The sequence below is a fragment of the Aspergillus alliaceus genome, assembly GCF_009176365.1.
Source record: "Aspergillus alliaceus strain CBS 536.65 unplaced genomic scaffold BDW43scaffold_89, whole genome shotgun sequence".
In the NCBI taxonomy this organism is placed as follows: Eukaryota; Fungi; Ascomycota; class Eurotiomycetes; order Eurotiales; family Aspergillaceae; genus Aspergillus; species Aspergillus alliaceus.
In genome coordinates this window covers 15,591-31,966 of record NW_022474772.1, presented here as the reverse complement: position 1 = coordinate 31,966, position 16,376 = coordinate 15,591, and the positions used below count along the sequence as shown (strand labels likewise).

The 16,376-nt window shown below is 46.7% G+C and overlaps 4 protein-coding genes across 4 annotated transcripts; 3 read left to right on the top strand and 1 right to left on the bottom strand.

The window, feature by feature from the left end:
- The first annotated feature begins 1,404 nt into the window (after window positions 1–1,404).
- On the top strand, window positions 1,405–2,464 carry BDW43DRAFT_247850 (uncharacterized protein). Its single transcript, XM_032039763.1, has 2 exons — window positions 1,405–2,060; window positions 2,177–2,464. The coding sequence occupies exons 1-2, from the start codon at window positions 1,664–1,666 to the stop codon at window positions 2,443–2,445; spliced, it is 666 nt and encodes a 221-aa protein (XP_031894191.1). The 5' UTR covers window positions 1,405–1,663; the 3' UTR covers window positions 2,446–2,464.
- Window positions 2,465–3,142: 678 nt separating this feature from the next.
- Window positions 3,143–3,712, top strand: BDW43DRAFT_294406 (uncharacterized protein). The gene has a single exon (XM_032043932.1). The coding sequence runs from the start codon at window positions 3,465–3,467 to the stop codon at window positions 3,687–3,689; it is 225 nt and encodes a 74-aa protein (XP_031894190.1). The 5' UTR covers window positions 3,143–3,464; the 3' UTR covers window positions 3,690–3,712.
- A 2,222-nt stretch (window positions 3,713–5,934) lies between these two features.
- Window positions 5,935–6,737, bottom strand: BDW43DRAFT_316898 (serine hydrolase FSH; the record flags this gene model as incomplete). Its single annotated transcript, XM_032048410.1, has 3 exons — window positions 5,935–6,545; window positions 6,616–6,634; window positions 6,687–6,737. The coding sequence occupies 3 exons, from the start codon at window positions 6,735–6,737 to the stop codon at window positions 5,935–5,937; spliced, it is 681 nt and encodes a 226-aa protein (XP_031894189.1).
- A 1,136-nt stretch (window positions 6,738–7,873) lies between these two features.
- Window positions 7,874–16,028, top strand: BDW43DRAFT_316897 (type I polyketide synthase; the record flags this gene model as incomplete). Its single annotated transcript, XM_032048409.1, has 10 exons — window positions 7,874–8,041; window positions 8,094–8,180; window positions 8,243–8,300; window positions 8,360–8,699; window positions 8,753–9,048; window positions 9,108–9,337; window positions 9,402–10,011; window positions 10,067–14,787; window positions 14,851–15,168; window positions 15,222–16,028. 10 exons carry the CDS (start codon window positions 7,874–7,876, stop codon window positions 16,026–16,028), a joined length of 7,635 nt encoding a protein of 2,544 aa, XP_031894188.1.
- Window positions 16,029–16,376: the final 348 nt, after the last annotated feature.

Here is a 16,376-nt window from a genome sequence, read left to right as displayed (position 1 = left end):
ATTCTTGATTACGCAGGGGAACACTAAAATTGTCTTCAAAACTACCCACTTAGCTACGATCTATTCTAAAGCTTCTACAGGCAGCATTTAGATCATACCAAACAGATTTGTCTTTTTTTTTTCTCTCTGAAGATCCTGACAAAATGGAATATTGAAGAGACAATGTAGCCCATCGCACGACATTTTATTACTTTTCAATTGATATGGAATGGGTACATCGCGGGTCGTCGTCCTCTAGCACCAATTCTAGTCATTCTCCCAGAAAAACTCAGAGATCCGCTATACACCCGTGATAGGGTTTTGTGGGAAGCACATAGTCATACTTACTCTGGCGGGGCCATAAAAGGCGCGCGTTGGTGCACCTTGAGCTCATAAGAATGCCTAGCGCAGCCAGGGTAAACATTGCGACTGGGGATAATGGAGATGGTGGATTATTAGAGCCATGACGAAATGCGATATCAAGGGGCTGCGAGCATAGGTTGTAGAGTGTACTGTGCAGACACAATGTGTGATGGGAGAATACTCTGTTCTACGATTTCATTTCTTTTCTAGGATCGAATCACCACAACCGAAAAGAAGAGATGATGGCCACGGAACACCTCTGTTAGCCAAGCGGCGTCACGCCAAGGCTCTCCGAACCCCGATAACCGACGGGGAATATCCAAGCTGGGGAAAGGCAATAGTACTTGGTGGCCAATTCTATTTTTGTACTCGCTAGTCCATAATGATCGAAAGTACCGCAGTACTTGAGAAATCCAAGATTCTCCGCCTGAGCTAGCTTTCCCCCATCCCCATATCCCTCTCTGACATAGTGAGGGTATGGATATGACAGCCATGTCTCGGTCGAACTGGACACCCGCTCACCGAAACATTCTCCAATGTTTCACCCCAATCCACTTTCTCGGGAAATGTCTCAGCATCTCCCCATCCAAAGCAGCAATCAGCTTACACTAGCGATGCAGGTGACGAAGCTGTACACCTTCTGTGCGACAACCCAAACCTCGAAACCACTAGCAGGGCCATATCTGAGACAGAAAACCAAGATCCCGAAGGTGGTAACAGTAGCGATAACATTTCGAATCAGCTATAAACTCGAATACTTGTGGTGTCAGCGTTACATTTATATACGCGGGCTATCCGTGTAGCACACTTTCCCTGCGCAACCTCCGAGTTAAACATCCACAAGTCCCCACCATTATACGAAGAGTGCTCGACCCTGCTGTACGCGGGTCCCTTGGCTCCCGGAAGTTCCCGGATAAAGGACTGGCTAGGCACGACGCCGCTATTTTTATATCCTCACATGTTTCTTCGTTCTTGTTGGAGAAAAAGAGCAAGCTATCCAATGACCCTATTTATCAGACAGTTACACGCTGATATAACGTCATTAGCTGAGCTGAGACCTTTGTCTCTCTTTAGTGCTATCATAAACCGCCCCTCACATACTGTGCACATGTATGTGGGAGGCCTGTAGCGAGCACTTTTCTCGAAATTTGATTGTTCTAGAAGAGACTAATTGAGCAGTTATGAGACCTGTCCTAGTAATATAAAACCCAAGGTTGGCCCCGCACTGGGGTTCCTAAGATCATAGTAGCACATCTTACTGTGTCCACAAACCCTATCAGCTTCTTTCGCTCTGTACTCAGTGAGCTCAAAGACAGCCAAAATGGATTTTCTCCAAGCCATCGCTCTGTTCTCTTTCTTCCCCACTGCCATCGTAGCAGTTCCCCAGCAAACTGCCGCAGGTACAACAACCGCGACGCCGGCGACGATCACCAAAGCTGCGTCGCTCAGCTGCTCAGACGGGCAGACCGCTGTCTACACGACAGATTGTACGTTGGGAACTCCCATGTCGTACTGTGCTAGACCGGAGCCTCCGATCCAGTGCTCGGAGGGGTACTTCCCGTCGGTTTGGCACCCAGGTCATTGCATTGAACAGTCAACCTGTTACCCGCTTGACGCATCCTGGATCACGACCGAGTGCTCGCATGGCGCGATTCCTTGGACAACCTCGACCTTGTATGAGGGTACCTTAGCGGGAGGAAAGTCGACTATTGTCAGTGGTGAGTTCTTTCTCCCTCTTCATTTTTCCTCTTCAAATTGCCCTTTAGTCTCTGCCCGTCCAATCATATCCAGCACGTAGACAATGAAGCTAAAAATACCTGGTGTATTCCCAAAGCCGTTTCCTGCTCCTGTGCCAGAGACCAATGGTATAGCATGACCATGCTCGCAGGCGCGTCAACCGTCGACACTTTCTGCATGCCATCAAGCTCCTGTCCAGCAGGCATGACAACCTCGGTCTCAGTCAATACGTACTGCACAACGGCGCCGGCAAGCGTGTGTTCGGATATCCCCCTGGAGACCAGCTACTGCAAGTGCGAGTATGCTGCGCAGACACCCGTATATCCGGACTCTGTTGGAGCGGCTCCAACTGGATGTGAATTCTAATCGGAGCGAGAATAGTTCTTCACCTGAAGCGCTATAAGTCATGGCCAGTTGGCTGCCCGGATGATCGTGACCTCGAAGGCGGGAGACAAACTAGGTTGTAGCCGATAAATGCTGTTCAGTTGAGGCTGAATGTCAACTCTCTTCTTAATATTAATGGACATTTTTCCACAGCAACACTTTGGTCCGAACGTCGACATTGACATTGAAATCCGAGGAATAAATGTGACGTCGAAATTGAATCTCTCCCCTCAATGACACCATCGACCCACACGATGTGCAACAGAGCCTAGTTTCAGAGTCATCGTAAACCCATATTGCACCATTCTCATGCCTTAGTGTCCAAATCCAACCACGGATTTTGGCCAAGAGATCCCAATTATTTCGATTCCAATTCGCCCTGTAGGCGTCGGCCAATGCGATCAGGCCTCGCTTAGGTCCCACGCCCACACACAAAGGGCTTTACAGCCAGCCGCCCCCTAGACATAAATCTAAGTTTCTCCATGCTGATGTTCTAAGAAGCCTAAAGCAGGCCAAGCCACAATTTTTGCGCGACACGGCGGCCCCAGCCATTCGACGCCCCAAAATAGGCGGATGTGAAAGTGAGTCCCGAGAGCCGTCTTAACCCCACATCGGCCCGTATGTGCCTGTCTATATATATGGGATGTCAACTAGACTGTCATTACCCACCCGGTAACCCGTGATCCACCCTCCCCAACGCGAAGTCTTGGCGGGATAGGTTGGAACTTCAGAACCCATATGTGGGTTATATATATGAAGAGTACGTTTTCCTCGCCTGTGATCGCCCCACTGCGTAATGCTTTCAGGCCACAGTAGTCCTCCTCAGTTTTAGGGCAATCCATACGCATGACGGCTCATAAAAATAACAGTCGACCTGAAAGAGGCGCCATGAGCATCGCTCCTGACTTAAAACTGGCCGATAATAGATGGTTCTCCAATAGATAGACACATATGAACCGAGATATAATTACAGATTTTCTGATGAGAGTTTTTCCTTTCCAATGGGGGCCAATGCCCAATATGTGCTCGTCTACTCCCCTGATGGCTACGTGTCGGCACAGATCAGGACCCGGGCGGATGCCGAGGGACATTCAACGGGCCCTAATGGCAGTCTCAACGAGCAGATGAAACACTATATAGCATATGCCGGCCAATTCGAATGTATACGCACTGTGGATACATTCCGAGTGCGTCATCTACCCGAGGTGTCTTCATTTCCATATTGAGCTGGCAAGGTCCAGGAGCGGCGGGGAGAATTCAACGGGGAGTATCTTGTTCTTCACAATGATGGACTATAGTTCTTGGACAAAAGTCTACGTAATTTCCCGCAACCACCAAAATATATATAATAATCGGAACATCATAATCTCACATAAAACCACCAGACATTAATATTTTTATAAGATATTCAAATACATAATAGCTATATTGTATATAAAGAATTGTATATATTTTTTTTTATACTAGTAGCGTGTATACCATCCCTTTGCCTCTAAAACTGCATTCATACAGCTCTCTATAGACCTTATTAAGGAATCAAAATAATCCTCTTCTAAGCTCTTCTATGCATCCTTAATAGCCTTATAAAATTGCTCTTTCAATTGGCTTTTAGTTCTATCAAATAATTTAAGGTCTGGATAAAGCATATAGATACGCTCTTTTAGCTTAGCCCAGCCATGCTCAATAGGGTTCAGATCAGGTGAGTATAGAGGCCAGTCAACAAGAGAAATACTATTCTCATTAAACCAATTCTTAATAATATTGGCTATATAAATAGAAGCATTATCTTGTATAAATTCTATACCAGATTCCTATATAGCAGGTAGATAATCTTCAATAATTTCTAAATAGGAGCATAAAGAATATCTCTCTTGAGCAGATTCCTTATCTCTACTTATTCAGTAAATTTCTGTACAACTACCATCCCAGATTACTGCCCAAATCATAATAGAGATTCCTCTACCTTTCATATATGGAATAATATACTTTTTTTTCCATTTTTTATTAAGGTAGTTAAGCTGCTATACCTATTGATTTTTCTTTTTTTTGCCAAGCTTAACAGAATATTCATCACTCTAAATAATCTTGCTCCACTGCTTATATGTCCAGTCCTTGCATGTATATGCCCATTGATAGCGTAGTTTAGCTATTTCCTCAGTTAATTAAGGTCTTTTTTGCACTCTCCAGTGACCATACCCAGATTCTTTTAATATACGCGCAACAGTGCGTGCAGAAATAGGCTTGTCAAGTAATTTATAGATATCTTCTGTTTTTATAAAGAGATCCCGCTTAATTTATAAAAGAATATATCACTTATCAGTATCAGAAAGGATCTCTGGCCGTCCAGAGCGAGGGGAGCTAGTCCCAGTAGTAGAGGTCTGATATGTTTCAATAGTGGTTTAAATTATTGTATATGGCAAATTCATTGCGCGTTGAATATCGGCTTTTTTCTGGCCTGCAAGAAATCGACCAACTATAATCCCACGTTGAAATGGTTCCAATTCATGTCTACTAGTCCTATTAGAACTAGTAGACCGTAAAGGAGTGCAAGGCATGATCCAGGTGGTTGCAAAGATGAAGCATAATATTGGGTAGCGCGTCGCGTGATGCGGAATTACGTAGACTTTTGTCATGTGACTGTATTTCTGTCTGGTGTATGAGTAATTCGTGCACTGCATTATACGGTCTTTAATTGGTATTTGGTTTTCCTCAGAGCTGACTAGTTGTCAGATGAAGGGAGAATCCAAAGGGGTTCGGCTTGTCTGGCGAAGACCGGTGATGGTTGAATAATTACATTTACTCTGGTCAAATTAATAGACATAAATGCACCGAGTAGATGGCTGAGGAATGTGTCATAGTGATGCCCGTGTGTGTCAACAACATCTCGTCAAAGGGGGATACTAAAATCAATATATCTGACAGTATCTTAGTTCTTTGGACATATCTCCCAGCATTATAGAGGTGCCATTCGTCAAGTTTAACTTCGGTGCGTAATATACGTATTGTGGGTTTTGTTTTCACTTTACCCTTCTTCTGCTGTTTAGTGCTTTGATTCCCCCTCTCTCTGAGTGGATGTAGCGACGTATGCGCAGTATAGGGCCAAGGATTTGTCAACTAGCTAGGATGCCAATGAAAATTAACACACGATACTCACATACTCTTGTTTCCCAAGGAAAAGGGAACGCTCTAATCTCAGCTCTCCTATGGGTGGGGCACATTGTAGAATTATTCATAGATTTCCTAAAACCAGTTCCCAACCACCGAATTGGGAATAGTATGTGTACTTCAATAATTGTTTTAACCGTCAATAATTGCGTCATACCTAAGTCTACACCTCATATCTGTAGACTATAAAGAGAAGTCATAGTGGCCACGACTAAGACTATTTATGATTTTAAGCAACATAACGCACAAATATGGGAAGAAAAGTAAAGTAGGACATAAGCTCATGATAGAGCAATGGCTTTTGAATTATTCAGAGTGGAACAAGATTCGCTGTGCGAGTTCGCGAATTTCCTTCCCCACGACTGTAACTGTCCTCGTGTCTTTTGGTATGGCATGGCCATAGGCATGTCGGATCACGGATGCATATGCCGGATCATAGCAGTCACATAGCCTCGTGCAATGCGCATAATTTGGGTCACGTTCGCTTACTACATGCAAGGAAGGCACCTTCAGTGGGCTTCCAACCACCGACATGTCATACACAACACTACCATCATCATCTACAAACAATGGCATGGGCGAGTTAAGATAGATCGCACATCGAAACAGAGGTTCTTTAAGGGGATGATGGATCAAATGCTGAACCTGGAAGGCGTGTGCCAGAGAACCTCCTTGAGAGAAGCCCAGCACGCCATCAAACGGTCCCTCGTCCTCAACTACCTCATAGAGGGCATGATAGGCGTCGGTAATCGATATGCTATCCACCTCACTACCGACCCGGGGTGGCCAATTATACCATAAAAAATATGGACCTTCGAAGAAACCTTCTATGCCAGGACCAGGAGGGGAATCGACAGTTCCCTCGGAGAAATAGGTCTCGACCACCTGGTCTTCAGTGAGCTGACTCATGAGAGCGCCTTGATTCCTGTATGTGAATTACTTTGAAGCTGGTCAAGGGTGACGGCTGTTCACGATATTTGCACTTACCTATTTGAGCACGAAATATCTATGGCCGGTTAGTCTCCTATATTCTTGAGCTAACGCATATTTATACTTACATCTGCATTCGTACCGCCGCCATGGAGGCACAGGAACCGTAGTGGAGGCATTTGAGTAACGAGGGTCACTGCCCGTATATGGAAACGTCGGTGCAGAAGTCACTAGGGGTTCTTAAACGACTTGGACTTACATTTATACCTGGTCAACTGTATACACCCGATGTGTAAAACGTCCGTCCAGGCCTAAGCCAAATTACCACTCGCCTTGCAGGAAGGAAAAAGCGTACGGCGGTGCAGGATTACAGTTTCGGGTCAGGATCCTTTCTTTATCAATTGGTATTTTTCTCGACAAGATCAGTTAGAAGATACTTACTTTGGCAGAACCTTGAATGCTGAAGGTGTGTGTAGACATTGGTTCGCCCACTTTGTTGATTTATAGTAGCCACTATGATGTATTATCTACGCCCTCTCGCGGAATAATGATGAAATACCGTGTTGAGGTCTCTTCTTTCGTATGCATCGAGAATAGCATCTTTAACCGCCTATTCTGTATGAAATGATGTTTCGGCTATATTGAATATCAAGGAAATGAACGTAACGATAGCGGAGTCTGATTAATTGATGTGATGTAAGGGCATGGAATGCCATGCGGGAATAATATCTGTGGGCGAAGTAAAACATCATATCCTCCCACCGACAATTTCGACAACGTAAAAGCCTATGCAAGTTGCCCAATTAGTCTAATTAATACACGGGGGATGTGCGTGTCGCTGCCTTAGTATCGCGGAAAACTTTGACTTTGTCAACACCAAAGAGATCCACCTGTTACACGTCATGAACAGCAAAGTAGGTTAAGGACATCCGGATAGCTCGGTAGCAAAGAATATTGGGACTTTACTAAGGTTTCAATTTTGTGCGTTGGTTGGCGATGACTATCAATAGTTATGATATATATTGCATGCACATTTTGTCCTCGCTTCCCCCGGAATAGAATACCCTAAAGCACAAGAAACAAACATTGAACGCGTTTTTCATTTGCAAAGTGAAGCTAAGAAAAAAGATATTTTCAGTACTAACAATAATCCTCCCGCGACTAGAGATGAACACAAGGCCAAGAGAAACTCATCCCATCTATCACATCTATCGAATTTGGGCTTAAACCACAGCTTCTTTGGAAGGGCCTGTCGGAAGCTTCAATTATACCAACCATGCATAGCTCTTTTAAATCATCTGAAGGAGATGTTGTAATGCCGATTGCGATAATTGGCATGAGCTTCCGTGGCCCAGGTGATGCCGTGGACCTTGACTCATTCTACCGCATGATTTACGACGCGAGAGAAGCCTGGGGCCCAGTACCACGATCGAAATGGAACAACGATGCCTTTTACCATCCGGATGCCAATCACAATGGGACAGTATGTAGTATCTTCGGAAGTTAGGTAGTACTCAAGCTAAATTGCTTTGCAGTCCAACATCGGTGCGGGGCATTATTTCTCGGCTGATCTCTCTCGGTTTGATGCTCCCTTTTTTAATATGACCCATGATGAGGCAAAGGTATGTAATTATTCCTCCGTGAGGTACAACACAGTAGTTCTTATATCTGATGGCACTTGCAGGCTTTGGATCCCCAACAGCGGCTTCTCCTGGAATGCAGTTATGAATGTCTCGAGAGCGGTACGTCGTACTATAGTTCTGGTCAATATTGAACTAACATCTGACTTGGGGGAACGAAGCTGGTGTCTCACTGAAAGCTGTCAGTGGAAGCAACACATCGGTCTTTGTGGGCTCTTTCACCAATGACTACACAGACATGCTCTTGCGGGATCCCGAAACGGTTCCTCTGTATCAGGCAACGGGGAGTGGCCATTCGCGTGCTATTTTATCTAACCGGCTCTCTTACTTCTACGACTTTCATGGACCGAGTGTGACAATTGATACAGCATGCTCAGCCAGTCTAGTAGCTCTCCATATGGCGTGCCAGAGCTTGCGCACAGGAGAATCCGAACAAGCCATTGTCGCAGGCGTCAATGTTATTTTGAGCCACGAAATGTCAATCAGCATGTCGCGAATGAGGTACGGTAGCGTCCTGATTTCCAGTCGTTTAGTGTCACTCATGATGCAACTAGGTTCTTCTCGCCTGATGGCCGGTGTCATACATTTGATGACCGCGCCAATGGATACGGGAGAGGAGAAGGAGTGGGATGTGTGCTGCTTAAACCCCTCTCAGTGGCGCTTAGAGATGCGGATCCTATACGAGGTATCATTAGGAGTACTGGCATAAACCAAGATGGGAAGACTGCCGGTATCACCTTGCCTAATCCGAGTGCCCAGGAGGCACTTCTACGCCATGTCTACAATGCGGCTGCGTTGGATCCAATAAATACAGATTACGTTGAATGCCATGGAACTGGAACCCGAGCAGGTCTGTCTGTTTTTACTATGATATTGCATGCTTGACATGAAAGCTAAATCACCTGCTAGGCGATTACGCAGAACTGTCTGCGATTGCGAACGTGTTCTGCACCAAGCGGACCCCCGAGAATCCTTTAGTAGTTGCGTCCGTGAAGACCAATGTAGGGCATCTTGAAGGTGCAAGTGGTATTGCTGGCCTGATCAAGGTAATTCTTATGATGGAAAAAAAGACCATCCTGCCGCATAGGAACTTCGAAATACCCAACAAGCAGATACCGTTCGAAAAATGGAACCTGAAGGTCTGGAGTGATATACATCTTTGGTTCAAAAGGAGTTGTTAAGATTTCTAACTCGTCGCGATAGGTTCCTACCCGACCACAACATTGGGATGCCCGTGGTCCACGTAGGGCATCGATCAACAGCTTTGGGTACGGTGGAACAAACGCCCATGCGATCGTAGAGGAGGCAGGAGAGTATCTTGCTTTTCTCGGTCGAGAGATCGGCATTGAGCAGGACATTGAGAAACCACAGACGAATGGTGTACCAATTCCGGAAAGCAGCAGTCACTCTTCTATATCAAGCCTTGTATACGCTCTCTCGAGTGCGGATCCAGTATCTGGGACGAGCTATGCTAATCGGCTATCTTCATACATTGAAGGTCTAGAACATCTGCCAAAACGATTCCCGTCTGATCTAGCTTACACAGTAGGAAAAAGAAGCTCCAACCTCCGATGGAAAGCTGCTGTTGCAGCACAGTCGGTGCGAGACTTAACAAGTTTGTTGAAAAGTAGTGCAGTCCAGTTCTCCCAATCCATGATCAAGGATCCGGTTGTTGGATTTGTTTTTACTGGGCAAGGAGCTCAATGGCATGCCATGGGTCGGGAACTGATGTGCGCCTATCCGGTTTACCGGGAGATCATTACCAGAGCCGGCGAATGCTTAAGGTGGCTGGGGGCTACCTGGGACCTTACGGGTGAGAAATAAATTCAACCCCATGAGCGGAGTGCTAGCTGACAGATCCCCTTAAGCGGAGCTGTCCAAGTCGGCAGAATTATCTCAACTTAATAAGGCACTGCTTAGCCAGCCTATATGTACTGCCGTGCAGATTGGATTGGTAGAACTACTAGGATCTTGGAACATCTCCCCTACATCGGTGTGCGGACATTCTAGCGGGGAGATAGCGGCTGCCTATGCAGTGGGTGCGTTAAGCCTGGAGGATGCTATGAAGGTTGCATATTTTCGCGGAGTTGTATCCGAAAAGCTCAGTTACAATAGCGATGGGAAAGGAGGAATGATGGCGGTAGGCCTTTCAGAACAGGGCGTACTTCCTTTCCTTGAGCGACTTAAGGAGGGCAAGGTCACCGTGGCCTGCGTGAATAGTCCATCCAGCATAACGGTGTCTGGGGATGGTGCTGGTATCGAAGAGCTTCAACGTTACCTAGCTGGGCAGGAAATCTTTGCTCGCAGGCTTAACGTCTCTGTCGCCTACCATTCCCAGCAGATGGCGCAGGTCGCTTCTGAATACTGGAATATGATTGCCAACATCACTATACAGCCTGTAAAGTCTAGGGTTCAGTTTTTCTCCTCGGTGTACGGAGATTTGGTTGACTCTTCTGAGCTGGGTCCTGATTACTGGGTTTCCAACCTCTTAGGCCAGGTTAAATTTGCCAAAGCGTTGAAAAACCTTTGCCTCGGCACTCTTGCCCCAGGAAAGCCTCATGGGCGCCGCTCAAAGTCTGCTGTCAACATCCTGGTTGAGGTAGGGCCGCACTCCGCTCTGTCCGGGCCCATTAAGGATATACTTAGGGATGAGCAGAAACTTCATAGGAGTGAAATTATCTACAGCCCCACTCTGGTGCGAAACACTGATGCAGTTGTAAGCTGTCACCAGCTTACATGCAAATTGATTACTGCGGGCTGCCAGGTGGACCTTGTAAAGCTCAACCGAATTGATCCCAAAAAATCTAAGATATTGATGGATTTGCCGTCCTACGCTTGGAACCATTCCAGATCCTACTGGGCAGAGCCACGGCTTAGCACATCATGGCGCACCTCATCCCATCCACGACATGATTTGCTAGGATCGATGTGTCGTGATTCAAACCCGCTGCAGCCACAATGGCGGTGCATTCTTCGAACCTCAGAACTACCCTGGATAAAGGATCACAGGATTCTCTCGGAAGCCGTCTTCCCCGCTGCCGGGTTTCTAGCGATGGCTGTGGAGGCTATGAGGGAACACGCAAAGGCTCAGTCTATCGAACCAGTAGGATTTTATCTTCGCGAGTTCACGATTTCTCACGCATTGATATTTCCGAGTGCCTTGGAGGAATCTGAGGTCATGATATCTCTTAAACCATATAGCGAGAGTATCCGTGCACCCTCGAATAAGTGGTATGAGTTCTCAGTGGTTTCCGTTAACGAACAAAACCGCTGGACGGAGCATTGCCGCGGTTTGGTTGGTTTCCGCAAAGATGGGCTTGTCGAAAACGATGTAAATGGAGACTTCAGAGCCCAAGCTGAAGAGGAGAGTTTGGATTCATTGCTTTGTGATTTTAAAGTCTCCTGCAAAGCACGGGTGGATCCCCGGAAGCTGTATGAGCGTTTACAGTTATTGGGTCTTGATTACGGAGAAACCTTCACGAACATCAAGGATATTTCTGTTATGCCGAATAAATCTCGGTGTATCGTCACAATCCCCAACACGAGGGCCATTATGCCATATGAATACGAGTCGTCTTTCCTAGTTCACCCAGCTACCCTGGATAGCATTATTCAGACGTTGTTTCCTGCCATCGAGTCTGGCCTCGGTACCCTTAGAAGCCCTGCTTTACCTGTCTTTGCCAAGGAGGTATACATTGACAACGACTTTCCCAGATATACCGGACAGGACTTGGAAGTTCTCACTACCGTTGTCGCGAATAATGCGCGAGAGCATACTGCATCAATGACCGTTGTGGGAGGGCAAATGTCAAGTAAAAAAGTTGCCTTGTCTATCTGCGATTTGAAATGTGCGGATATTAATCCCACTGCTGTCCAGGGGGGTGATAGTCCAGCAATTGTACAACCCGTGTATAAGGTAAACTGGCGAGAGGACGTGGACCTCCTCACGCCAGACAATATATCCGATATCTGCAGCGGGGTCTGGGACCAGAGTCAGGAGGAAGGGATTTTGGCTCGAGAACGAGCAGCATTTTATTACATGGAGCAGGTTCTGTTGGAAATTCGCCCGGAAGAGGTCGCTCAATTCCGAGATTATCATCGACAATTTTGGGATTGCATGAACATGCGGGTCCAGGAAATCCGACGAAAGAAAGGTGGTGTTAAAGCTGAAAGCTGGATAAATGCCACGTCCGATAGCCGAGCCCGGTTCCTAGAAGAGATAAAATCACATGGAGATGAAGGACGTCTTCTTTGCCATGTTGGGCAGAACTTAGCGCGGATTTTGAGACAGCAGGTCGAACCGCTGCAGTTTATGTTTGAAGATGGATATATGGATGACTACTATGCAACCAACATTCAATTGAACATGAGCCATGAAGCTGCAGCCCGTTATATGGAGCTTTTAGCACACAAGAATCCGAGCATGTCAATTCTTGAGATAGGTGCTGGGACTGGTGGCTCCACTCTCCATCTCCTGCAAGCCCTCGATCGTGTAACAAACAATCGAGCACACCTTTCCAGGTACTGCATTACCGATATTAGCAAGGCCTTTTTCCAATCCGCGAGAGAGAAATTCCATAAATGGGAGTCCATGCTTGAGTTCCGCGTTCTAGACATCGAGAAAGACCCAACGGAACAAGGATACATGGCTCACAAATATGACGTGGTTATTGCGGATAACGTTCTGCATGCGACGAAGAAGATACAGGACACTCTTCAGAACGTGCGCAAGCTTCTGAAGCCAGGAGGGAAATTGATATTAGTAGAATTGGTGCGTGAAAGCCTTTCTAGCATTACTATTTTCGGTACATTACCTGGCTGGTGGGCAGGGCGGGAAAATGGGAGGCCGCACGGTCCCAGCATGCTCAGTACACAGTGGCATTCCCTTCTAAAGCAGACTGGCTTTTCCGGACTAGATGCAGATGTACGCGGCCCAGAAGCCGAATCGATGCAACTATCATCTATGATGGCCTCCACGGCGGTAGTGAATCCCGCTAAATTATCTACTACAGCTGATGTCGTGGTGACAGCCAATCTAACATGCCGCGAGATCTCCTTGCATTGTTTAAAGGACCAGTTAGTGCCATTGGTGAAGTCAGTGTCCTCGGCTACATTAACCACTGTTGAGCCACAAGGGAAAGTCTGTATAATCTTGGATGACTTTACGAATTCATACTTCAGCAATCCCACTAGAGAGCAATTTGAAGGCATTAAACGCATTTCTACAGCCGCGTCGGGCATCTTATGGGTCGTTCGTGGAGGCAATATATCCGTGCCTAACCCAGCTGCCAATTTCATCACAGGCTTCGCGCGAACTATTCGATCAGAAAACCCCGACAAACTAGTTGGGGTTTTAGATTTGAGCGATGCGCAACTCGCGTGCCCGTGCGCCTCTGCAAATCAGGTAATTAAAGTTTTTGAAGCATTATTCACGCAAAAGAGTGTGAAAACGGGGGCTTCGGATGTAGAATTCGCTGAATGCGACGGCCGCATCTTCATCCCTAGGCTCGTGGAGGATAGTCAAGCTAAGAAAAAAATATCCTACACACTTTCCAGAACTGCCTGTGAATACCGAGAATTCTGCAATTCGCGCCGTCCATTGAAGATTGAGGTATCTACGCCAGGCCTTCTAGATTCAATCCGATTTGTCGATGACCACCGACTCCAAGCCCAGCTTGCGCCAGACTGCGTGGAGATCCAAGTGCAAGCCAGCGGATTGAACTTTAAGGATGTGATGATAGCCGTGGGCCAAATTGATTACGAACCCCTCGGCCTAGAGTATAGCGGCACAGTCACATCAATAGGAGAGCAGGTGCAGAATATTTTGCCGGGAGACCGCGTGTGTGGATATTCCTGTGGAACCATCGCCAGTGTCATCCGTGAAAAAGCAGCAGCAGTCCAGAAAATTCCGGACAGCATGAGTTTTGAAACTGCTGCATCCTTGCCAATTATTTTCTGTACTGCATACTTCGCCGTACATCGTGCCGCTGCGGTTAAGAGTGGGGACAAAGTACTGATTCACGCCGCCTCAGGAGGATTAGGTCAGGCACTGATCCAGCTTTGTCAGATGTCAGGGGCCGAGATCTACGCCACGGTGGGAAACAAAGTGAAGAAGGACTTCTTGATATCAACCTTTAATATTGATAAGGACCACATCCTTTTCAGCCGGGATACGAGCTTTGCCAAAGACATCAAGCGATTAACGCACGGTATAGGTGTTGACGTGATCATGAATTCCTTGGCCAGCGATATGCTAAGACTAACCTGGGAGTGCATTGCACCATTTGGGAGGTTTGTCGAGCTAGGGGCTAGGGATTACACTGTCAATTCTCGCTTGGAGATGGCTCAATTTCAACATAATGTGTCATTTACGGTAGTAAACCTAGCTTCTTTAATCCGCGAAAAGCCCTGGGATGCCGCAGCTGTCTGGGCATCTGTCATGAACCTTGCTCGCGAGAAACAAATTAAACCACCATCTCCACTAACAACCTTCGGTGCATCTGAAGTGGAGAAGGCACTGCGTACCATGCAAACCGGCAAACATATGGGCAAACTCGTCATTGTTCCTAGTCCAAAAGAAGTGGTTAAGGTATGCAATATATCTGTCTTTCACAGTGAAAGATATTAGACTAACTTACTTGATGTGCCTTAGGCTCTTCCTCTCTCCGAGAGCACCCTGCTGTTCCGCCCAGATGCGTCATATGTTCTGGTCGGCGCATTTGGCAACCTTGGACGGCTTCTGGCTTTTTGGATGGTAGATCATGGTGTCCGACATCTGATCCTTTTCAGTCGAAGCGGTAAGAAATCAAGCGAAGCGCAAGCAACTGTCGAATCGTTGGAGAAACGAGGTGTAACTGTCACGGCCCCGGCATGCGATATCAGTGATGCCTCCCAGCTTTCAGAGTGCCTTGGCACTGCGAGCTCTCTGCCCCCAATTCGCGGGATGATACACGCTGCTGCGGTATGGCATGTGAGTGATTTTGTCTTTCCTCTCCGTCCTGTGTACTGGACTAATCCTCGTAGGATACACATCTTGAGCATTTAGAATACGATGACTTTAACTCTATAGTGTGGCCCAAGGTCCGGGGTACTTGGAACTTACATAATTATTTACCAAAAGATATGGACTTTTTCTTTCTCGTGTCCTCTAGTGTTGGAGTTACAGGCGTTGCCAGCCAGGCCGCCTATGCAGGCGCATCCACATTCTTAGCTTCATTTGCCGCCTACCGACGTGGGCTTGGGCTCCCAGCAGTTTCTGTTGACTTTGGGATCATTCTTGGTACTACATTAGGAAACAATGCTGAACTTGTCTCGAACACAGGACGACAGGGCGTACGGGCATTATCCGAGGAAGAGTTCCTGGCTACTGTTTCTTCGGCCGTGCCAGACGGGGGATATGACAGCTGTCACATTATTACAGGGCTTAAGGCTTGGGAAGAAAGCCTTTCTCTGGTCTATAGAGAACCCAGATTTTCCCACATGCAATCATCAAGTGACCAGTCAACAGCGTGGGGGGATTCAGAGGCGCCATCTCTCGATCGCCTACGCGTGAAATTGAGACAAGTGAAGACCATGGAGGATGCGATTGAAATGATTTCAGAAGGAATCGTCTCTAAATTATCTGCTTTATCTATGGTGCCAATTAACGACATACAGCTTTCCCAGACGTTGTCTAGCTATGGAGTTGACTCGCTAGTTGCGGTAGAACTCAGGAATTGGATATTCTCAGAGCTCGACACGACTGTATCTGTCTTGGAAATATTGGCCAATGATGCCATAAGTTCTTTTGCGGAAAAGGTGGCTTCAAAATCCAAGCTCCTGAATGTGTAAGGGGCAAGGGGAACGCACGGACAGAACCAGCACCTCTCTCTTCCGTCGTTTTGTGGTGGCTCTTAGGCATGGCCAATTTTCCTCTGAAGGCTGCTCTTAGTCTTTGTGCATGCTGATCTTGATATGGTAGTGGTATTGAAGGGGGAAAGCAGTGTTCAAACTACTTTGTAGTTATAGGCTCATCATCTGTGGATATTGTTGTGTTTCCATCACTGTTGTGGTTCCACCAATTTCCCGTTTACTGTTGCAGTTCCATTCCCGTTCCCTTTTTATATACAAGCCGCTGGCAGCTACTGACATGATATCGCCGTCACCGAGCTTCGAGCGGCGCCAGGTATGTCTTATCCT